Source organism: Eptatretus burgeri, chromosome 2 (assembly GCF_056783735.1).
Source record: "Eptatretus burgeri isolate ZD-2024b chromosome 2, Ebu_testis_v1, whole genome shotgun sequence".
NCBI lineage: Eukaryota > Metazoa > Chordata > Myxini > Myxiniformes > Myxinidae > Eptatretus > Eptatretus burgeri.
Window position 1 is genome coordinate 44,836,414 of NC_140962.1, and position 24,868 is coordinate 44,861,281.

The 24,868-nt window shown below is 43.6% G+C and overlaps 1 protein-coding gene across 4 annotated transcripts; it reads right to left on the reverse strand.

Annotated features, from left to right (window-relative positions):
- Nucleotides 1-397: 397 nt before the first annotated feature.
- LOC147031947 (uncharacterized) lies at nt 398-23,134 on the reverse strand. Of its 4 annotated transcripts, XM_085869181.1 has the most exons (4): nt 22,610-23,134; nt 17,457-17,492; nt 10,911-11,050; nt 398-2,830 (listed from the first exon to the last, which is right to left on the reverse strand). In XM_085869181.1, exon 4 carries the CDS (start codon nt 2,658-2,660, stop codon nt 1,293-1,295), a length of 1,368 nt encoding a protein of 455 aa, XP_085725307.1. In that variant the 5' UTR covers nt 2,661-2,830; nt 10,911-11,050; nt 17,457-17,492; nt 22,610-23,134; the 3' UTR covers nt 398-1,292. The 4 variants fall into 4 exon arrangements, with proteins under 4 accessions (XP_085725307.1, XP_085725306.1, XP_085725309.1 ...); XM_085869180.1 differs by lacking the exon at nt 17,457-17,492; XM_085869183.1 differs by lacking the exons at nt 17,457-17,492; nt 22,610-23,134 and adding an exon at nt 21,067-21,373.
- Between the last annotated feature and the right edge of the window lie 1,734 nt (nt 23,135-24,868).

Sequence of the window (24,868 nt, forward strand, 5' to 3'; positions counted from 1 at the left end):
GACATAAGTCAGAGATTGTTTCACCACATCTCACAGCACTCTCAGTACCAGAGTATAATTCAGACAACAGATTGATCAGTTTTCGTGGCACCCCACGATTCCTGGACTTCCCCATTCCTGGACCCAATCTATCCCTGGCAAGTTAAAATCCCCCATAATCAATACTCTTCCCTGACCACATGCCCTTCTGAATTCTCCGAATGTTGAGATTAAATAAGTAAACTCCTATTACCAAGATGTACGGGTTCTAACATGGTCTATCTCAAAAGGGTGGATGATGTCGTACATTTATCAAGTACTGTTTTGTGTGGACAAACCAACAAGTCGACAAAAGCGATACCCTCTCCCTCTGGCGAGGATAAAAAGTAATCCTCACAAAATAGATGATGCAATCATGGAAGATATTTAAGTTTTATTATTTTTTTTTCACAGTTTATCAAACAGAATCAAGATCAACTCGAAATAAAAAATAACAAAACAAATATTCCGCAGAATGATTTTTAAATACTCAGTAATGATTTTCCTTATCATTCTGTGGCTACAACAATCACTGGTATAATTTCACTTTTCTTCAATTTCCAAGTCCTCTTGACCTCATTTTTCAGATCCTAGTATTTTGTAATTTTCCCGATTTCTGCAGCATTTATTCCAACATCACGGGAACTGAAACCTCGATCAACAATGCTGACTTTTTATTTTTGTGTTTGAGCACTATGTCTGGACGCAAAGCTTTGTTTGCAATTTCCACAAGTGATCGTATCATCTTGTCATGTGTGAGCACAATATGTTCATCTTCAAGGATCGGATTTGGTTTGATTTTCCATAATTTTTCTGGAACCAGAATGTTGAAATGTTTACAGATGTGCCAGTGGATTACTCATGTGGATGAAATGCTGTTGGGATGCGAGAGTATTTTTTGCATCTCGAAAGAAGTCGACTTGTACTTGTATCAAGTGTTGAGCTCCAATTTTGGCCAGTTTATAATTGTACAGCGATATTGGAATAGCAGCACCCCAAGTTGATTTATAGCTTTGGTTTTGTTCTTTGGGACGAGGGATGACTTCAGAATTTGTATATTTGTGTCGGTACTCTTTGCTCATTATGGACGCATTTTTTTGAGAACATGAGAACACGCAGAACACTTGTACGGTTTCTCCCCTGTGTGAATTAGTTTGTGTTCATTTAAACCTGACAGCTGACGAAAAACTTAAGAACACACAGAATACTTGAACGGTTTCTCCCCTGTGTGAATTAGTTTGTGTTTATTTAAATGTGATCGCTGACGAAAAACGTTAGAACACAGAACACTTGAACGATTTGTCCGCTGTGTGAATTAGTTTGTGTTTATTTAAACTCCATTGCCGATGAAAAACCTTGGAACACACAGAACACTTGAACTGTTTCTCCTCTGTGTGAATTCGTTTGTGTGTATTTAAAGTTGATGACTGACGAAAATCCTTAGAACACACAGAACACTTGAACGGTTTCTCCCCTGTGTGAAGTAGTTGGTGTGTATTTAAAGTTGATGACTGACGAAAATCCTTAGAACACACAGAACACTTGAACGGTTTGTCCCCTGTGTGAATTAGTTTGTGTCTATTTAAGGCTGATAAATGATGAAAAACCTGAGAACACACAGAACACTTGTACGGTTTGTCCCCTGTGTGAATTCGTTTGTGTCTATTTAAATTTGATGAATGACGAAAAACCTGAGAACACACAGAACACTTGTACGGTTTATCCCCTGTGTGAATTAGTTTGTGTCTATTTAAGGCTGATAAATGACGAAAAAACTGAGAACACACAGAACACTTGAACGGTTTCTCCCCTGTGTGAATTAGTTTGTGTGTATTTAAACTCCATTGCCGATGAAAAACCTGAGAACACACAGAACACTTGAACGGTTTCTCCCCTGTGTGAATTCGTTTGTGTGTATTTAAACTTGATGACCGACGGAAAACCTGAGAACACACAGAACAGTTGTACGGTTTGTCCCCTGTGTGAATTAGTTTGTGTCTATTTAAGGCTGATAAATGACGAAAAACCTGAGAACACACAGAACACTTGAACGGTTTCTCCCCTGTGTGAATTAGTTTGTGTGTATTTAAATTTGATAACTGATGAAAAACCTGAGAACACACAGAACACTTGTACGGTTTATCCCCTGTGTGAATTAGTTTGTGTCTATTTAAGGCTGATAAATGATGAAAAACCTTAGAACACACAGAACACTTGTACGGCTTCTCCCCTGTGTGAATTAGTTTGTGTCTATTTAAACTCCATTGCCGATGAAAAACCTTGGAACACACAGAACACTTGAACTGTTTCTCCCCTGTGTGAATTAGTTTGTGTGTATTTAAATTTGATAACTGATGAAAAACCTGAGAACACACAGAACACTTGTACGGTTTATCCCCTGTGTGAATTAGTTTGTGTGTATTTAAAGTTGATGACTGACAAAAAACCTGAGAACACACAGAACACTTGAACTGTTTCTCCTCTGTGTGAATTCGTTTGTGTGTATTTAAAGTTGATGACTGACAAAAAACCTGAGAACATACAGAACACTTGTACAGCTTCTCCCATTGGTTATTATCTCCATTTGCGGGTGTCACCAAGTGCACCGAGGTCATCCCCTGATTTGAAGTGTCCAACTCCATTACATTTTCACTTAATTCTGACCAACATGCAAAATCCTTCCAACGCTTGTATGTGGTCTTCCCCTTGGGATTTTCTTTCGGTCTCAATGTTGATTGTGCAAAAGGCTTGGGACACAATGAGTGTGCATTCGACTTCTTCCCAGTTTGTCATTCATGATGTTGAACTAAACCTGAAGAAGAACAAAGAAAAGCAGCAGAGATGAGACAAATTGTGCATGAAAAATAAAGTACGAAAAATGAATTCATTAAATGAGTGAGAAATCAAATCCCCCCACCTTCACCCCCCCATGGCAACAATTCATCACTTTGTGAATAACTTTTGAAAAAATATCATTAAGTTTGTGGGGGGTGGGGGATTTAGATATCATCAGGGTCAGTACGAATGTATGGAGTGGCGTGGTGCATTTGCGAGTTCGCTATGTCGATGTACAAGTAAGGAAACGTTAGCTTAAGAATTGTCCTGTTTGAATGTGCACCATACAGGGGGTCATGTGTGGTCATAATTATTCAGGGATTATGGATAAGGAAATTGTGCTTATAACCTCGATGTCAACCTCTACGGGGGGGGGGGGGGGAGCCTACGCAGTGATGAGGGTTGGTAGAGCTTGGAAGGCCTCGAGAGCGAGGGGAGGAAAGGGTCATGGCCTCCCAAGGGGGCAGAGCATTGCCCAGGGAGGGTGATAGCCTAATCATGGAGTTAGAGGTCTGAGGAATTACGTGGCTGTGAGTTTTTGGTGTGTGCGAGACTGAGGAGAAAGAGTTAACGAGGTCGTCCTGCCTGCCTGCACCTCTCTTCGCCCTGTACCCGTTTTGTCTGCTCACGTGCTTTGTCTCCTCATTGTCCTGCTCATCGCCAGCTGCCAACAGAGCTAAGTCACCTAGTTTTTGTTCCCTCTTCCCGTCAGTGACAATCTGTGTGTGTGGCACCAGAGGGTTTATTCACATTGTACCTAATTACCTGCAGTCGTCTCCTAACAATCCAGTCATCCCTGTTTTTTTTTATTATCTTACCAAAACGAAGTTTTTGCAAGACATGTTAGTCAGCTTGTATGTTTTTTTGTTTTTTTTACTTACGAAATCTAAAGATTTCTTAAGTATATTGATGCCTTCCGTTTCTGTTTGTTTGTTTGTTTGTTTGTTTGTTTGTTGGCACGATAACTCGAGAATGGAAGAAGCTATCAATGTCAAATTACACCACGTGATTCAGGAGGGTGATGGCTAGTGCTGATTCGATTTTGGTCAAAATCGGTCAAAAGTCAAGGTCACAGTGAGGTCAAACATAATTCCGTAAATTCACTTGGAGAAATAGAGTATTTTTGCTTCGCTCGACGTTACGAGTTCATTTTAACTTCGATTTTAATTTTGTCTTCGGTTTTTGCGATGGCTTAGGACGCTTAAAACTCGGTTGTAGAAATTCTGGTAAAAATCGGATGTTTTGGAGATGTTTTAAGATTGTATAAAAAAAATATATCACTCTACGTGTCACGGGTCGTCCCATGATGCAGTGCGCTCGAGCAGACGCGTGCTTGAGTTACATTAAGGTATAATTGCTTGGAGAAATGGAGATTTTTTGCTTCGGTCGACGTTACGATTTTTGATGGTTTAATACAGAATCATCGTAGAAACTTCTGGTTTGCGTCGCTACCTTCTCCAGAGACTCTTGAGACAGCTTTTATTAGACAAGGTCAGAGGTCAAGTTGACGATTTCGTAAGTACCAGTCTATGACTGCTTGTTTTTTTTTGTTTGTTTGTTTGTCTGTAATAAGGTATAAAAAATTCTGCAGAGCAGAGTTATCATAGGAAATTTTTGTAACTTCGCATATCAGAGGCCTATAGAGGTCCCTTTCAGTGCACAAAATTTTGAAGGTGAAGGTCAAAGGTCAAGGTCACTGTCGCAAATCAGGGGAGTCGACGAAACCCTTATTTTTGAGTAATTTTGATCGGATCGTCTTCAAACTTCATGGGAATATAGTTCATGGTCTGGCGCGCAGCTGATTAATTTTTGGTGGCGATTGGCCTTGATCTTCATGGTTAGCGCCTGAGGTCAAACATATTTTACCCCAAGGTCAAATTTTCAAGTTTTAGGAACCATATCGTGTCGTACCTCAAATTGAACACCTCGATGAGTGCTTTCTAGATATGTCAAGCTTGAGACATTATGACGTCACTTGGTGACGTTATGAGGCAAACGCATATTTTTCATGGTTACTCTATAGAACGATTCTCATCGGAATCTCGCGTAGGCAGATATTCCTCAAGGAGTCACTCCTGGTGGATAGCAGCTCTGTTCACCTCAGTGTGACCTTAAAGAAGTCACACGTGGTCACCTTTTGGCAAGATACGGGTCACCCTGCGGGTGACATAGTTTTTATTTTATTGTTTGTGGTTCTGGAAATAAACCCATTGGTTTTAAAAGCTGGAAAGTTTTTGCGTCTCTCCTCGTGACCCACACGTGTGTTGTCCACCACAATATGGAACGTCGTTTGAGGGAGTAAAATTCCATTTCAGGTCATCCTTCCAGTGTCGGTGTTAACTGACCTGGACATGACAATATATCCCGTTTTCCAAACCTCAGTGAAGTGGACTCCTTCAGAAGTGATGTGTCAAGGGGATTTTCCAATAAATTTTAGATTCTCAGGGAGCCGCACCAATAATTATTCATCCTCGAGCCTGAAGTCATTGACACCAAGTCTCAATCATCACCAATTTGTCTGCGACCATAAGTCGGTCCAGGTGGATGACCCTGAACACACACTTCAGCCCAGGATTTGTCTTCATAAATTTTGGAAGTTTGGGCACTGGAAGAATGCAGATCAGATGTTTCTTAATTGTGGTGGTGTTACTTTCTTCCTCGAGCGTGCGATGCAATCCAGAGGGGGCATGACATGACAGAGACATCAATCCATTCCGATTAAAATACTCAACAGGAACATTAAATAGAAGATATGGGAATTTCCTGCACTCCATTTTAGAGCTTGATACAATATAGAAAAAAAACTTAGAAGGGCACTTAGTCAAGAGCATACCTCCACCAGGCTGATTAGTTTATGTTTTGTATCCCACTGATAGGCTGGATCTGGATTTGGACTTGGACCTGAACTAAAATTTAATTGGTTTGGTCTCGTCATCAAACCAACTCACCCACCAAGTTTCGTCTGAATCCGTCCATAACTTTTTGAAATATCCTGTTATATATCATTTTAGCCCTGTCACTCAATGGTGAAGAATCATGAAAAAATTCTCGGAACCAGATCTTCAAAGTCGAACCAATCCTTCCTTGTTACATACCCGACCTCCCCACCAAGTTTCGTCGGAATCCGTCCATAACTTGAGATATCCCACTGTATGTTGTTTTTGGCTCTGCCTCCCAATTGTGAAGAATCACAAAAAAATCTCAAATCCAGATTCGGATCTTCACCAAAATCGAATAATTTCGTCCTTGTTACATACCAAGCTCTCTCCAAAATTGAATCCAAATCCGTACACAACTTCGAGATATTTTGTTCACAAACAAACAAACAAGAAAAAGACATTGTGCAGAGTACGATACTTTCAAAATCCAGAAAACAAATTTGACCTCAACAATAATTGGTGGTTGAATTCAATGACCAAATATGCAACAACTCCTCAAATTTCAAGTCAATGGGATGAAAATTAACAACTTTATAAAGTTGGCCTATGTTGACCTTTTGGCCCATGTTGACCTCAAAAAGATTTAGGTGGTTGATTCATTGACCTGAAATATAAATCCTCTTCAAATTTTAAGTTAATGGGATGAAAATTGAGGATTTTAGAAATCTCACCGAAGTTGTTAACCTTTTGACCTAAGAAACAATAGGCTTCTTATCATGAACAACCATGTGATGAAGTTTCGTGAAGATTGGTTTAAAATTGTGACCTGCAGGCGATAGTCAGACAGACAACCAAATCGACTGACTAATAAACTGGAAAAATCTTTGTTTGTTTGTTTTTCTTTCTTTCTTGCAAAATCGGACAAATTGGGGTAAAAACATAACCTCCATCCACCTTCAATGGCAGCCTGGCATTCGCTTCAGTGGTTAGGGTGGTGGCTTGGGATTCTCGGGTCCTGAGTTCGATCCCTGCAGTCAGCTAAATTAACATCAGGGGGTTGACTCAGCCTGTCATCCTTCCGAGGTCGGCAAATAGAGCACCAGTGTACTGGTAATAGGGGCAATACATCAGCGGCAAAGCCATGCCCCTAACCAATGAAGCAACCAGCAGCTAAAAAGGCTGCACACGATGGGAACCTTCAATGGCAGACAAAACAATATTTGGTCATCTATTGCATTAGGCGAAGTGTGGTGTCTGTCCGTGTGTTTGAATGTTCAGCAGTCTCCGGTGGCCGCTTTCCTCCCCGTGTTTGAGAAGCTCTGCGTGCAGCAAAGACCAACATTGAACCGGAAGAAATACACAATACCCAACGAGATACATTTTAAACGGGAAAAAAATACCACATGAAATCGCATTCTGCTCATGAAGAGTGCATCAAGATATTACCTGGGCTGACAATATGGCCTCGAGGTACACACTGTACACAGAAACTGTCACGTCATACAATGGCCTCCAAGCTGTCAAGACTGTGTTCGAAACAGACTGGGTGAATCATCAACGTGTGTGCCGTCTCCTGATGGACGCTAAATTGGGCATCCCATCTTCTGGCATTACTTGATGGACATTGAAGATCATCACAGTATCCTTCACAAAGAGTGGGCAAGCTATCGGCGGCACCACGGCCAGATTACAAATTCCTTCACGAACTACTGCTGGGAAGGTAATGGCAAACCACCCGGTATAACCCTTCCTCAGGAAGCTGCTTTGATGGCACCGATGCTCTGTGAGGTCAGGTCAGATATGGAAGCAGAACCCGGAGCAGAGCGCCGCTGCGTCCACATTCTACCAGGACTCCAGGGGCCTCCGCCTGGCTATTCTCCAGGCAGATGCCTGGCCCATCCATATCTCCTTCAAAGATTTCCAAAATAAAATTCATTCATAAAGAGTTGGAGCATCTGCTCAAAAGGATAGTGTAAGGACATGTGGTGAGAGGAGGAGAAGGTGGAGAGTGAGAGCAGTGATGGAGAGAAGGTGAGACAGAGAGTAGGTGACAGAGGGAAGCGAGAAGGGAGGGGGGGTGTAAGAGAGGGAAATAGGGAGGGTGGTGGGGGGTGTGATAGAGGGGGATGGGGGGTGCAAGAGAGGTGGAGAGGGAGAGAGGGTGGGTGCAAGAGAGGCAGAGAGGGGGGGTGTAAGGGAGGGAGAGATGGGAGGGGTGGTGCAAGAGAGGCAGAGAGGGAGAGAGGGGAGAGAGAGGGAGGGAAACATCCTGTCCACCCCATTGTTTGTCCATGTCTTCTATTATGTCCTTCAACCTTGTTGTTGGTGTTGTCCCATCCCTCCACCCACCACCCCCTAACTCCGCACTGTTCATTTTATCCTGTTGCGTCCTGATCCGCTCAGTGTTCTCGCTCTTCCATGAGCCTTGACTGTACACAACCCGATGGGCCGAATGGTCTCTTTCTGTGTTGAAGTTCCTTGGAAGGGAAGTCATCGATTTTATATTGCGAACCGTGGTGTCTGTTCATGTGTTCATCTGTCTGTCTGTCTGCCTGTCTCCTGTTTTCGGTGGCCGTTTTCCACGCTCTGTTTGAAAAGCTTAACATTCACTTTTGAAGTGACAGTACACTGCCACCACTTAGCAGTGGGCAGTCGAAGTATTGTTGTGGTGCTGGGTTCGGGGGCGAGGAATGACCGCCAGATAGAGCAGTTGGGCCGTCCCACCTCCAAACACCCGGAATTGAAGGTCGTCACTCCGGATAACTCCGAAGTTGACGGGTCACTTAACGGACCGTGGACGACAATATTTCGACCACACGGTTCGGGTCTTTTTGTCTGATTCCAATTTAGCTCATTAGCCACGTGGTCCAGCTACCGGGGAAGCTACACCCTCAGCCAGCTTTGTCCGAACGGAGTCGCTGTTACCGACTCAGATCCGGCGTAACCGAGTAGGAATTGCCAAAGCCGCGCCGGTCCAAATAACAATTTACGGCACAATCGGCCTCCCTAATTCTGAAGCTCGAACCATACTGGGTCAATGGAAGAAAACAGACAATGAACTGGAACATTTAACAGTTATTTGTTTTCAAGGCAATCGGGAGGGAAACAAAGAGCAGACTTAATCACGAATATAAATGTAGGCAAATGTACAATAGCAATCACTGAACAGTTTTACTTACAGACTAGCACCACACACAGACACACACCCAAAAAGAAGTGGAACTGGCTGGCATTTATTGGACCCTCCAGCCGCAGAGGATTGGCAAGCTGGGTGTCAGAGTCTGGTCGGGTACCTGGCCGCCTCGTGCGGTTTTACCGACTCGCACTTGTGGAGCTCGGAGTCCGTGGACGGGAACGGGGATCCCCAGCTCGAGTCCTCCAACACAACCCACCACGGTGGGACTCGAACACACGAACCAGAATCCAGCGAGAGCAGCCAGGATCCTACGAACGACGAAGGCCAGCCACGAATGATGACAGATGACCAGGAGAGCCCAGCAGACCAGAAGCAAGTAATGACCTCCAAGGAACCACCTACACGGTCCTTCTTATCCCTCACCCGTGCGGGGTTGAGGGATCTGCTCTCGGGTAACTTGCCTCCGGATTGAATGGGGGTGTTTTTGGGTGTCGTGGTGGCCAGCTGCGATCGGAGGAGGGGGCGTGTCGGCGTCTCGGTGCTCCTCCCCTGAGAGAGCCTCTTTTGTTGTCTTCCCCAGTGTCGAGAGGGGAGACATTCTTCTATGATGGGGCGGAGTCATAGCTGAGGTGATCTCACCCCTGATTGGACGGGAGGAACATTCCATCTTGCTGGGGCGGAGTCGGCTCTGAGGCGAGGGGGGGCTCTGCCCACGACGATAGTCAGGAACACGTGCGTTATGGCGCCGTGGTGTGAAGTGAAAGCTGGGCGGGTGAAGCGCTTGTTCGCCCGCAGAGTGGGAGGAGGAGTGAAGCGAGGGTTCCGCTGGCGTCGGTAGATTTAAAGATGTAAAAAACCTGACTAGAAAAGAAACCAGTAGCACAAATGAAATTAACCCATTACACATCGGGGAGAGATTCTAACTATCCACATATACTTAACGAAGTAACTAAACTTTGGGTCAACTGTATGTGTGAATGCGAATGGTTTCCAGATTCGTAACAGTATCTCAGAGATTTGGCTCTGTGGGAAACCAGGAGTGCAACACAATTAACTTTTTGAAGTCCATGGAATAAATTAAATTGAGAGATCAACTTAAACTTTTCCTGTCATTGGGTACTGGTAATTTTCCAAGTTTACGATAATTTGATGTCACTTGATATCAAAAAGTCAAGACCGAGAAATTTAACGATTCTTCTTGGGGTCCTCCTCCTGCACCCCCCTCCCTCTTCCTCCATTTCAACTTGACAGATCTCTCAATCCAGGCTGATGCTGATAAACCAGATATTTGTTTCACAGAACCCTTCATTCTGCTATTTTCTGTCGACAATGACAGAGTGGCTCTTGAAAATGAGTCAGATGGTAGTCCGCAGATGAGTGGCATTCAGTCTCATTTGCAAGGTGAGAACAATGTTCAGGTTTGGTCATTTTCACAAATGGCCGGTCAACAACTTATCCAATGGATACAGCTTTCAGCTTGATTCTTGAAAGCCCTGTACAGAAAATACTTCCAAATACAACTGAGAGATATTTTCATGAAATAAAATGAATTTATCTCACCCCACCCAAAACTTACTCCTCCCCACATGCCCTTTGTCAATTGTCTTGAGGTGTCAATTGGATATTGGATAGCAGACCACCAAAAATGAGCAACCCACCATGAAAGACATTCATGAGCTTGATGGGTTTCTGTTGACAAAGCAATCACAGTATGGAAACTTTCAAGAGCAGTACAATTTCAAAAAAACCCGATTAAAATGCAAAAATTAAGTGCACTACTGCTTTCAACCAATTGTCTTACAGCACATTATCTGGTTTAAAAGAGATTGAGGATTGCTGTGAACTGGGATGTTACATCAATTCCTCAACGCAAGGAGACCGTTTCCTTCACAAAGGAGGGGGGAACGTTCACCAAAGGTATACAAGTGGATGAAAAAGTTGCAAGCTTCAACAAATATTTGGATAAACAGGAAGAATTTTATTTCATTTTAAATATATTCGGTGCAATGTACCGAATGAACCGTCACGTTAAAAATACGTACCGTAAGCACCTTGACGGTCACCTCGTTCTTCCCTGGAACTGCATGGCAAGCAAGAAGTCTTTGCTCGAGCTGCAGTGATGATCACGAGTGATGTGCCGGTCATGGTCTGCTTCAAACCAGTGCAGCACTTTTGAGTCCTTCTGCAAGTGGATTAAAGATGGATGAAGAAAAATAAAGTAGTCGATTTTTTTTAAATGGGAAAGGGCAGGGAAAGCTCTGTTTCGTGTCAACACAGACTTATGCGTCAACACATTGGACAAAATTATTTTTTCCATCTCAGCGTAAACATGCAGAAACACCAGCAATTGGGGAGGAGGGAAGGGGAGGATGGTCGGATGGTGAGTAGAATCCAAATACCTTTTGATGAAACAGCAATTACCAAAAGATCGTCAAACACAAAATCTCATGATTAATTCTAAAAAAAAGAAACATCAGGTGAGGGATATACACAAAGTTGTGTGCATGCAAGCATGAGCAACTTCAAAACTGAAGTGGTTGTTGGAAAGTCTTCACTGAGATGTCTTGATGAGGAAACAATTTTACTGTCATGTTTATCAGAGAGTATGCCAGCACTCTCTGTTGGGATGGCGAGGGAAGAAAAAGAACATTTGTTCGCACCCACTATATACAAAACTAAAGTTGGAGTAACTTCTCCAAAAAGTCACTGACTGCATATGAGAGCCTACCCGGTCTGTTTTTCTGATTGTCGAGACTTGGCACACGACAAGTAATCCTCATGGGGAATGTGATTTTTTTTTAATGATGTCGTGGGTGCCTTCTTTATATCACAATTGAATTTGTGGAATGCGACGTGATCAGTATTCGTCGGGTCATATCCAGGACTCCTGTGACCATGGAGAGCAGAAGTTTGTTTGAGGATGGATTTTGGTACTTTGGGGTATTTAGAAAAAAAATGAGCTCCTCTGCCCTTCCCAAAAATGTGGGCAAACTCCACCAGAGGGAAAAATCCAAAATGGCCGCTGGCGGCCATCTTGGAAATTACACAATTACATCACTCTTGAGTAAAATAACAGACATGAAATAAGTGTCGTTTTTTTGATAATTTAATGACTAGGATTCCATTTCAGTGGTTATTTTCTCATTTTGCGGTAATCTTTAACATGAAATTCAAGATGGCTGCCAACGGCCATATTGAATATTTGAGTATGTCCCACCTTCCGAAATGTTGTAGCTTTTTACTGTTATAGTAATTATGCTGTTTATTTTGTCACAGGATCATTGGATTTCTGCGAGCAAAAGACCACCGACTGCCACTACAACTGATCAGTCATCACATCACATCCCAACTGTTGAGTAACAGAATTAACTGAGTTCAGATTAACATGTCTGAAGAATCAACCAGTAGCAGAAGTAGCAACTCCCCTCCTCAATGTGTGTTGCAATGTGGTGATCATATTGATCAGGAAAACTCACTTGATGGGATTTCCAGTGAAAAGTGGCAAAGCTTGTGTGAAAAAGCAGCTAATTGGAGGGGGCTGGATAGGTTTGGCATGGTGTACAAAAGTGTCCACTGGGAAAAGGGACACAAAGGTCTTTACATGCACAAGGAATGTTACCTGTCTATTTCAAGCAAGAGAAAGCACCAGCAAGCTGAAAAGCGAAAATCTGCACATCGTGAACAAAGCAGGTAACCCCGACAGTTGCAGTTCTCCAGGCAGTCTTTAAATACTGCGTTGGCGTTGTTTTGCCCGAACCTTTTCTGCTATTTGTGCTTGGAGAACAGTTCCTGCTTATTTGTTCACACTCGTTCCAGCTCACTATTTTATTTCGTTAAATTTGTTGGTTTCATGTTTTTCTTTGCAGTTGCGCATTTTTATGCATAATTAGAGGTGAAAATTTTTGACAATTGAACTTCATTTGTTGTGTCTGCATTTGTCTCTTTGATCAACCCTGCTGTTTTATTGGGTTTGGATTTCCTCAATTGATCTTGTGTTTGCAGGTTGTTACCAACCACGCATGAACTCAATACCTTGTTGTTTTTTTTCCTGTGTGCAGTGAATCTACGTCTGCGTCCGAGACCCCGAAACCTGCTGCTGCTGATCCCCTTCCAGCTCCTTCACCGAAACGTCTACATGATAAAAACTTATGCATCTGGTGCATGCGTCCAGAAGACAAAAAGCATCCTGGACAGAAATTAAATACTTCGTATCTTCTAAATCAAGAAAAGGCTTGGAACGTGTTAAAACAGCATACCGTGTTACGAGACGACATGGGCATGAGAGATCGCATTCTCAAACTGATTGATGCCACACCTGACCCATTTGCAGCTGAGACATGATACCATCATCGCTGCTGGCTCAAGTACATCACGAACAATAAGATTAATGATGAAAGGCGTGAGCTGAATGATGAATGCGCTGCAAAAATGACCATAAAAAGGAGTTAGAAACAACTTAGATCATATTTTCAGGTCTGACGATGACCTCAAAATGGGCAAGTAATACCTGGAATTAATTTGTAGTCAAAAAGACACTTCGTAATTCATGCCTGTATGTTAATTTTTTACTCAAGATTTATGTATTTTAAAAAAAATTTCCAAGATGGCCACTTGCGGACGTTTTGGATTTCATCATGAAGATGTCCTCCAAGTCGACAAGTTACACCTGGAATGAATTTCCCGCCATATAATTACTTGAAAACAATACCTTAACTGGTTTGGAAATGTGAAATATTCATATATTCAATATGGCTGTTGGTGGCCATCTTCGATTTCACATTGAAGATAACCACGAAATGAAAGAATAACCACTGGAATGGACCCCTCGTCATTTAATTAGTAAAAAAACGACACTTATTTCATGTCTGTAAATTATTTTACTCAAGCGTTATGTAATTGTGTAATTTCCAAGATGGCCACTCGCAGCCATTTTGGATTTTGCCCTCTGGTGGAGTTGGCCCACACTTTTGGGAGGGGCAGAGGAGCTCATTTTTTTCTAAATACCCCAAAGTACAAAAATCCATCCTCAAACGAACTTATGCTCTCCATGGTCATGGGAGTCCTGGATATGACCCTACTATATTGCTTTGTGAGGTAGATGGAGGAATGTCATGGAAAAGATAGGATTGTTTTACGTAGCATGGTCCGTGGACAGGAAGGAAACATCTCGATGTAAATTCAGTAGGAAAACTGTGAGATTAAGTATGACGTGTCACCGCATGGTGGGGTGATGCTGTATTAATTAGGTAGGGTTCAAGGGTAATTTCTCCCAGAATGCGATTGCCCCCTGTGAGCTTTTCCTACATTTTTGCATTTCAAGACCAGCAATAAAAAGGAATCATATCCTTAGAACAACAACCGAGCCGAACATTTTCAGGCAGGAGAAAACCTCGCCTCTTGAAATGACAAATGGAGAGACCACGCCGCTGGGGTGGATGATTGATGGGTGTGACACGAGAGAGGAGGATTGAGTGAGGGTCATAGTGGGGACACGCAGGAGAAGGTGCGGGACAAAAGGAGTGAGGCAGGATCGGCGGTTAGAAAAGATGGACATTATGGCTGGCTTTTCCTCGATATGGTGAAGAAGGCTGCACGATTCTTGTGTTCGTGCTGAGGCAAATTGGCTCACATGATGGAGCAAGATGCTGCCATTGACTGTTGGTGAGGTCGTGTGGGACCGTGCCTCGAAACCTCGTGTTGTACCATCGGGGAACGAGACGGCGCCATTCCTCAGAGAGCAGGGGCGTCATCAAGTGCGATTGACGAAAGAAGCTGCATGGCAGTTTCTGAGCCGCGGCGTTGAGCATCACCGCCCGATTTGCCTCCTGCGTTTCCCACCCAGAGAGCGGCTGGGCGCCATTTTGGACGTGTTTACGCGTGCAGTGACAGCACAGTTTAGCGACTTTCAAGTTTCAGAAACTCATCTCTGGGCACACAGCAAAGTGCCGGGATAAAGGGAGGAATTTATTTTATTTTTTCTGTCCCCATGTCTGAATTAAATTCTGTGTGGAGGCGCCTCAAATAGGAATGTGGGTGACCTTACATTTCATATTTAACCCGTTTTGATTTATCCCCGTTATGAATACTTGATGCATTTTCATTAAAACCCCGTATTTATTTAAGTTGCTCGTGTTGTCTATTTGTCGTGGGTTCAAGGGTAAAACCCATGTGACTCAGTCCTTGCTGCCCTATAATCTCCAAGGATCACGTGTTCGCCTCCAAGGGAGAAAAACATTTGGCAATCCTTCCAGGTTGGTTGAATTTTTTCTCGACACGCCAAGAATTGAATCCTCGACACGCCAAGTGAATTTTTTTATGTCATAGGTGCCTTCGTTATGATGTCATAAATGTATATGTAGAACGCCACATCTGATCAGTATGAACATTTTTGAGGGTCATCTCCGGATAAAATGCTCCACAGAAAAAAAAATTGATGTCATAAGTCACATGATTTGGCAGCCAAAATAGGTCATAGGTCACAAAAAAAAAAATTAAAATATAAAACCCAAAAGTCTCCCAAATGGCTGAACAGATTGAGGCAAAACTTCAAAATGTATGACCACCTATCCATGAGAAACAAAATGTTAATACATTAGTCATAGGTCACATGATTTGGCAGCCATATTGCATTTACCCAAAAACCACCAAAAAAACAACAACAAATCTTCCCCAAAACAGATGGACAGATCAAAGGGATACTTCATACAAATTCTCCTCAAGCGATGGGTATACAAGTTTAAGGAATAATTGATAGGTCACATGTTTTGGCAGCCATATTAGATTGAACAAAATGATAAATGTTTTCTCTGGCACCACTTAATCAATGAAAGTAAAACTTCACAATTATGATCTCGTAGTGATGGGGGGAATTCATGTTTTAAATTTCAACTTGACCGGACACATGGTCTGGCAACCAGGATTATTTAATTTTTTGATCTGGGTTTTTTTTTGTTTTTTTTTTAGCCGCGTCTCGTGTAGCGAGACATGGCTCAAAGAGAGCTCCGGGTTGCTATTCTTCTTCTTGTGAAGACAAAACCTTTTGGACTCGGCTCTTTTCTATACAGGATACGGATCTCCTAAAATACTAAACACATGTACACATCCTCGCATTGAGGGTGCCTTTTGAGAGCGTCTATCATGAACTTTTAATAAATATTCGGACATTTACTTTAAAGTTTCGAAAAGTTCACATTACTATTTAAAGATTATTCCATTTAATGTATTGTAATTTCGTAAATACACTATTTTCTCGTCATGAACGACGATCGTCCATGACGGGTCTCGCTATTGGCTCCATCAAGGTACGTGACGAAATATCGGAAGTTGCTGTTGTTTTTTTTTCTTTCTTCTTCTGGTGAAGACAAAACCTTTAGGACGCGGCTCTTGGACACATTTGTCCTTGTTTTGTATAAGGCTCACTTGGCTGTACCTGGACAGGTTTCTGGGTAGAGAAGCAGCTGAAACCCGAATCCCATCCAGGTTCGTCCTGATGACTTCATCTTTACTTTTTACTTGTTCGGATTCCTTCTGGTGACTCCAATGCAGGACTGTACCTATTTGGTCTTCCATTTGAATGGAATTTATTTTAATCCCATTCCAAGTTCAATTGCATAATGATTAATAATAATAAAAAACGTCTTGGGTCAGAGTCAGGTGTCCGATCAAAGCGGGACGTCTTTCGACCTGGTCATCACTGCCAACAATTACAAAGTGGCAGTTCTCGTTGTTTCACGAATTACATAACACACCAGTACACAAATACCACACAAAACAAGCCCTGGCAAGGGTCTGCGATCTCAGGTTGCTCTTTTTCTTGTTTATATCATTTTTGTCCCATCATTCAATGGTGAAGAATCACTGAAAAATATTATAGGATTCTGATCTTCACCAGAATCATAATATAATGGGCGTAAGCCTGGAACTTGTAACACACTTTTCTCTGAAAATATTCTGTTCATACTTCCGAAACGACATGCTTTACTTAACAAAGTCCACGAGTTCAGGACGTTTGTTCAACTCGGCATTTGGGACTTTTATTCTGCCATGTTATTCATCATTTCTATATTTCCTCCATCAACAGATTAACATGTCAAATCGTTTGTGTTACTCATCCGGCACTATGTGTCAAGGCAACAATCAAAAGCGACCTATCTCAAACGCTACCATGGGCACCCACACACGCCACCAATCTGAACTGAGCTGTTGAATGCGGCGCAAAACATCCAAAGAAACTTCCGTAACCAAGTATTGTGATCCGTCCTTTCCCCCGTACCCGTTGTAGAAGGCTATCTGCTAGTTAAATCAATTCTTCGTCACACACCAAATGTCTCCACCAAGTTTCGTCTGACTCCGTCCACAACTTTTTAAAATATCGTGTTATAAATCGTGTTTGGCCAATCTCTTAATGTTGAAGAATCACTTAAAAAAAAAATCTATTTTCCGGATTCCGATCTTCACCAAAATCTAAATACTTAGTTCTTGTCACACACCCAACCTCCTGACCAAATTTCATCCGAATCCGTCAACCACTTTTTGAGATATCCTATACACACACAAACAAACAGACAAAGCAGTGAAAACATAACCACCTTCCATCTTTGGTGGCATTGGTAACTCGGAGAGATCTGGCTGGACACAAGGAGATGAAGGAAGAGGAAGGGGGGGGCACAGGAAACAGAGCAATCTCCAGATTTCGTTAGGTAAGAGGTTTCTGTGGACAAGTTATTGGGAGTGGAACCAGCAATTAACATTAAACATATTATAAAAATATGTACTGATCATGCTAATTAAAATATCAAAGGTCATACTTTGTGATGCTTTTGGCTCTGTATTAAACTCTGAAGTAATTTTACCAACCAAAGCCTTCAACGATCAATGTTGCAGATCTTTCATGTGCAGCACAAGGCTGCAGGGTGACCTCTTTGGCTGTAGGACGGTCCGGTGATATATCGATATAATTTTTCATATTGGTGTGGTGGTATATGGTATATGGTGTATGGCAGCTTAGCTGCCAGGGTAGCTATCATTTCTTGAAGCGCGACTGTGTTGCTGATGCAGTGCCCCTCTACCAGTACACACAATGGAACTGGTACTCATTTCACTGACCTCGGAAGGATGACAGGCTGAGTCAACTCCCTGGTGTATTAATTCAGCAGCCGACGGGGCTTGAACTCAGGACCCTTGGATTCCAAGCCGCCACCCTAACCACTGAGCCAACACCAGGCTCTTTTTCATATTGATATACCGGAGTTGGAATTCTGAATATACCGGTATCCTCAAAAAAAGTCGGGATGAAAAAAAAGCCCCCAAAACCCCGTATATTGTTACGGGACAAGGTATTGGTGGTGAGCGGAACTGCAAGAGGGAGCAGTGGAGTCGGCTCCACCAAACACACCGGAATTGAGGTCATCCGAAAGGCACGGGTCCCTCAACTGGACCATGAATCGCCAATAATTCAACGGCGTCGGGCTGGGTCAATTGCCAAATTTCAATATACCAAATTACCCACGCGGACAAAGCTACCGGGGAATTCACACCGTCGACGGACCTCGAGCAGAACGAGCCCGAACCGTGTGTAACCCGAGCGGAGATTACCAAGGCCCGTCGGACCAAATTAACAATTTACCGGCCCGAACGCCCTCGCTATTTCTCAATACACACAATGCCAAGGTAATGAAAGAAACACAGAAACAAGCTGAAACATTTAACAAAAGGGAAAAGGGCAGGAGAGCACGCAAGATGGCAGAGTTAACCGAATAATGAAGGAATAGCAATTTATGTACAAGCAATTATGCAGTTTTACTTAATGGACTGGCACCACAAACACACACGTACACCCAAAAAGAAACGGACCCGTCAGGTCTTTATTGGAGGCCTCCAGTTCGAGGAAAGGCGAGCTGGAGGTCAGAGCCTATTCTTGGACCTTTCCGCCTCGTGCGGTCTTCGACGATCCGGTGTGGCAGGACTCGAACCCGCCACACAATGTCGCTCCAAGCCCAGGCAGGCGATCCTCGCAAGACAGGCTCACAGACACACAGGCCACAAGAGAAGACGCTCTGTTGGCGGGAACCCAGGAAGGCGAAGACTGGCTTCAGAAGACCACCAGACGTCCGAAGACCGAAAACCAGAAGACAATTCCTCCGAAGACCAGAAGACAACCACTCAACTCTCACTCACGTTAGGCCCACGCGTGCTTCTTTTATCCCACGCTCCCACTCCCTCATTGGGAAAAGAGGGAACGCTCTATATCCATATTTGGAGCTAAGCCAGAATGAAACGCTTGTACCCATTATTTGGGCGAAGCCAGAGCGCAACGCTTGTACCCATTATGTGGGCGAAGCCAGAGCCTAATGCTTGTACCCATATTTGGGGCGAAGCCAGAGCGCAACGCTTGAACCCATTATTTGGGCGAAGCCAGAGCCTAATGCTTGTACCCATATTTGGGGCGAAGCCAGAGCCTAACGCTTGTGCCCATATTTTGGGTGAAGCCAGAGCGCAACGCTTGTACCCATTATTTGGGCGAAGCCAGAGCGTAACGCTTGTACCCATATTTGGGGCGAAGCCAGAGCGTAACGCTTGTACCCATTATTTGGGCGAAGCCAGAGCCTAATGCTTGTGCCCATTATTTGGGCGAAGCCAGCACACCAACGTCCAGAGAAACCCTGCCGAGCACACTGGACTCCGCCCAGGTACATGCTGACATGCACGCGTGCAATGGTGCCAGTGGATGATGGTGGAAGGAAGCGAGGGCAGGTGTTGTTGTTGTTGTTGTTATTGGTAATTTAAATCCTAACTATCAAAATAACTCACAGCGCACGTAAAAATAATCACCCATTAAACATAGGACGGGACCCCAACTAGAAACACATACTTACTGATATGGCTGATCTATAGGACCTGGCTGTTGTGTGCAGTAAACTTCCAACCTCGCAACAATATCACCAACAAATCGAAGAAATGTGTTTACAATGTTTAAATACCGTTACATGATTTTAAAATCTTTGATACACTCGGCATCTCGGCTAAACATGGAACGGAACAGTGGAACGTATGACGTCAAGACTACGAGGAGGTAAGTTCAGCACGTTTCAACTTTTAAACCTCAGTATTCAAGCTCATCTGCTCCGGACAAGCAATCATGTTTTTATTTGCCCTCGTGATTGGTTTTAAAATAAATTGGTTGTTCATATGAATCGGGAGTGCTTTCGAAACCAGGGGCCGAGAAATCCTCCATCTTTCAATCCCTCCATCCTTCGTCAATTCATATTTCAATCTCTCCGCCCTTTGTCAATCAATCCATCTTTCAGCCTTTCTTTAACTCCAGCTACCCATCCATCGCCAGTCCCTGCCACTTTCACCTCCAAAATGTATCTCAATGCAAAATCCAAAATCTCAAACCCCTCTCTTGGTCCTTGCGCCTTCCAACCTCCACTACACATCATCCCCTTCAACCCCCCCACCCCTCCCCTTCAACCCACCCCTGTTCATTCCACATCCAAAAACATCCCTCCCCCCCCAAATCACCACATCTGGGGTGGCCAGGGCATGCCCCCCACAGGGTTTTTGAATACACATTAGGAAACGTCGGGTATCCCAGCATCCCAGGGGCTGCTCCATGCTTCCTGAAGTAGTGGGGGAGGGGCTACTCTGCGGGCCACGTGGGTCAGGGAAATACCATACTCATCTCCTCCCCGTGTGATCTCACAGCGACCTCGTGCTCCTCCCTGGGTTCCCCACCCGACATTTTATTTTGTTGATCCGCCATCGTGTTCATGTCCTCGGTGGATTCAAATTAACAAAAACCTTTTGAAATAAAACAACCAACCGAAGCGAGCTGTGCACACAAATGATTAATTGTCCTTTGACGAGTGAGGTTCGAATCCGGCTCCTGAACACCGAGGGATGTTTGTACTGTACGTGACCCTGAACACCGAGGGATGTTTGTACTGTACGTGACCCTGAACACCGAGGGATGTTTGTACTGTACGTGACCCTGAACACCGAGGGATGTTTGTACTGTACGTGACCCTGAACACCGAGGGATGTTTGTACTGTACGTGACCCTGAACACCGAGGGATGTTTGTACTGTACGTGACCCATCAATATGGATTTATTAAATAAAAATCACACGGACACGAGACGTGAAGGAACAGATGCAGCGGGACGAAGAGAGACGATGATAATTAATAAACACTTACCAACGGGGAAACCAACCGAGGAGGTTCAATTTACTTTGGACCCACAGGGTGCAGGGTCCAGGGTGCAGGGTGCAGGGTGCAGGGTGCAGGGTGCAGGGTCCAGGGTCCAGGGTCCAGGGTCCACAAAGAAGAGCCGGTCCCGGCAAAAAGAGAGAACCGTTGCTGAGGATCAAATGGCGACGAAACAAAGAACGAGACGTTCACGGAGCAACACAAAGGAAGTTTTCTGCGAGACGTTGATTCGCCCTCTCATGTCCCCTCCCCTCCCCCACACGGGTCTCGTGCGATCAATGACGACACACGACGTCAGTATGAAAGATTCACGACGTCGGGAATCGGCCGCTTGTTTGTACAACCACATCACGACGGTACAGCCACAGCGCGATTATCGAAAACTGCTCGTTTTTCTGCCTCCTGTGTTTCCATGGTGATCGCTTTCCCACCTCGTGCCGGGTGGTCGTGTCTGCCTTTCACCGGAGGAGAGATCTGATTGGCTAATTGCGATTTCCTCATCACGAGCCGCCATTTGTAGAGTTTGGTTAAACTTGTGAACTTTCAGCTGTTTCTGAGTGTTGCAGAGACAATCCGCTTTAATCTGCGGAACACTTTAGCTTTTTTAGTTAAAATTAGCTTCCGCTGTGATCATTTTTGGTAAGTATAATATTAATATGGAATAGGCAAAGCCGAGAAACGAACGTAGAATTCTTCTTTCATTCGCTTCTTAAATATATCAAATTAAAGTCTTTTTGCTGTGAAAAAATTAATATTACTTTAACATTATACCTCAACATTGTGATGAATTGAAGGACGTGACGCGTGATCACATGTCACGCGGCTCGCGCACGGGATAGATAAAGCCGAGATTCCGCACGGTCGGTGGGATTGTCCCTGGGGCATTGTCATTTACGGCGGTGGTTCACTTGGTGCTCGTTGAATGGTGAGAATTGAGAGTATACCGGACTCCATGCTAATTGCTGATTTATTTTGCGGTGATCGACTGCACATGTATACATTGCTACACATGTATCCCCTGATGTGCCCGTAGAAGCGGCTTCAATCAAGTGAAATAAAGCCTACACTCTGAAGGTTCTTCCCTCGCATTCATTTCAAACATTACCTTCACAACAACAACTACACCGCCGAGAACAGGATTTCATCTAAAAAAATTAATATTACCTCAACACCTTCACAACAACAAAGCCTGGTGTTGGCGCAGTGGTTAGGGCAGCTGCTTGGGATCCAAAAGGTCCTGAGTTCAAGCCCCGTTGGGCCACTGAATTAATGCACCAAGGGGTTGACTCAGCCTGTCATCCTTCCGAGGTCGGCGAAATGAGTTCCAGTATACTGGGCCGGTGTATACCCCGGTGAGAATCGGTGTACCATATCCCTGTGTTGTAAGAGGCGACCAGGGTTGCGTCAGGAAGGGCATCCGGCGTAAAATATGTGCCAAATCACCATGCGGATCATACAGATGATCCGCTGTGGCGACCCCCAACGGGAGCAGCCGAAAGAAGAAGAAGAAGAAGAAGAAGAAGAAGATTACCTTCACAACAACAATTGCACCGCCAAGAGCAGGATCTCATCTGAAAAAGAAAAAAAATTCCTCAACATTACCTTTACAACGATAACTACACCACCGAGAACAGGATCTCATCTGAAAAAAAATATATTATCTCAACATAACCTTCACAACGACAACTACACCACCTAGAACAGGATCTCATCTAAAAAAAAAATATTACCTCAACATTACCTTCACAACGACACCGCCAAGAGCAGGATCTCATCGGAAAAAAAAATATTACCTCAACATTATACCTCAACATTACCTTCACAACGACAACTACACCGCCTAGAACAGGATCTCATCTGAAAAAATTAACATTACCTCAACATTATACCTCAACATTACCTTCACAACAACTACACCGCCGAGAACAGGATCTCATCAAAAAATAATATGACCTCAACATTACCTTCACAACAACAACTACACCGCCAAGAACAGGATCTCATTCAAAAAAATTAATTCGAGAAGTGAACGTTGCATTCTTCTTACATTCGTTTCTGACTTTACCTATAACTTGTTAACAACTGCAGACGCAATTTCTGGTCACTTCGGCCTGGATTCGGGATCAGCGATCAAATAACGTAAATCACGATTAAAATTTATTTTTTGATGATGTGGGAGATATCTTTATTAAAATCAGTGGAGGAAATATACACCATGTCTGATATTATTTGGGTCTTTCATGTCTCCGACGATGCCTTTATCTCCCGGCATGCATCATTCCCTATGACAAAAACCGGAAACAGAAAAAAAACCAGAAGCAAAAAAAAAAAACCGGAGGCAAAAGGGTCATAGCCAACCACACGGATTCCAAATTGCTAGAGTATTGTGTTCTTGTTGTTTCCTATTCTATCATGTGCACACGTTAAGTATGAAGCTCACTGCGTTCGCTATAAATCGATTTTATGTCTTTGCTTTTGTTTTTGGATGTTTTTAAGATCACAGAATCCATGATGTGTTCCTGTTACTGTTGTGCTGGAATCTAAAATAGTTACATTCAATGGAAACTCTCTCAGGCCCTTCGGGGCATTCGAGTGGTTCGAGCGTTGGACTTGGGAACGTCATTCTGCTAAATGACAGTTTATAATGTGCATGACTTGAGCGTAATTCACATTGCAAGTCTTGTTTGATGATCATAAAGCACAATATATACGAAGTGGAAATTCTTATTATTTTTCAGACAGTACCATGGCCAGTCAGCCAACAGCAACGGAGGCAGCTGTGGACACTGCCATATCACAACATTTGAAATATGCCCCTGATCGGCGTGGAGCTGCGGGCAGGAACAAGCCCTCATCTATCTATAATTCCAGCAGTGTGTGTGTGTGTGTGTGTGTGTGTGTGTGTGTGTGTGTGTGTGTGTGTGTGTGTGTGTGTGTGTGTGTGTGTGTGTGTGTGTGTGTGTGTGTGTGTGTGTGTATGTGTGTGTGTGTCTGCGACCGCTGTTTCTCGACAACCACTGGGTCCTGAGCAGTCATTTTACAACAAAGGCTGAAAGGCGGGGAAGTGGAGTTCTCGTCAAGCTTTAGATATTCCCAGCGGTTTTCACATAAGGCTTTGCCAGCATGGTTATCCCCGGATGAGGTGGTTCTTGCCCAGTATTTCATTTTCAAAAATTCCCAGCGGAGAGACAAGGGTATCTCACCAACTTCCACCAGAAGGGAGGAAACAGGAGTGCTGGTGAAAGCCCATAAACAGATACGGATGGCTTTAGACTGGACAATCTCCAGTTTTTTTCCAATTGCTCATGGATATATCCCCAAGGACCAGGCCACCATGATCCAGATGAGAATGAATAATAGCTTTATATAACAGGAGAAGACGATCACGATGTGCTCCCCACTCGATAACAGAAAGACAACGTCATAGTTTGATCTCTTGAGCACATTTACCAGTCAGCCTCTTGACATGGGAAGTCAAAGTTAATCCCATATCAAAGTTGACTCCTAAGAATGATACTTCAGAAGATGGTTTCAGGGAAGTACCATTAACATGGCAATGTCATCAGTGAACAGAAATATTTTGCTGTGAAGCTTGGAATGGGAAGCTACGTCATTAATCATAATATTAGAGAGAGTTGGGCTGAGGCTGCTTCCCTGGGGAATGCCTTTATCTGTATGAAAAATGGAGGAGAGATTCTGACCGACCCTCCCCTGAAAGGATCTATTAGATAAAAAGTCCCCAATCCACTCAAACTTTCTTCCATTGATCCTGAGGTTGGTTGTCTTATTA

What these genes read in the sequence shown, in the direction of transcription:
- LOC147031947 (XM_085869180.1), bottom strand. Translation starts at nt 2,660, where the DNA reads ATGGAGTTGGACACTTCAAATCAGGGGATGACCTCGGTGCACTTGGTG.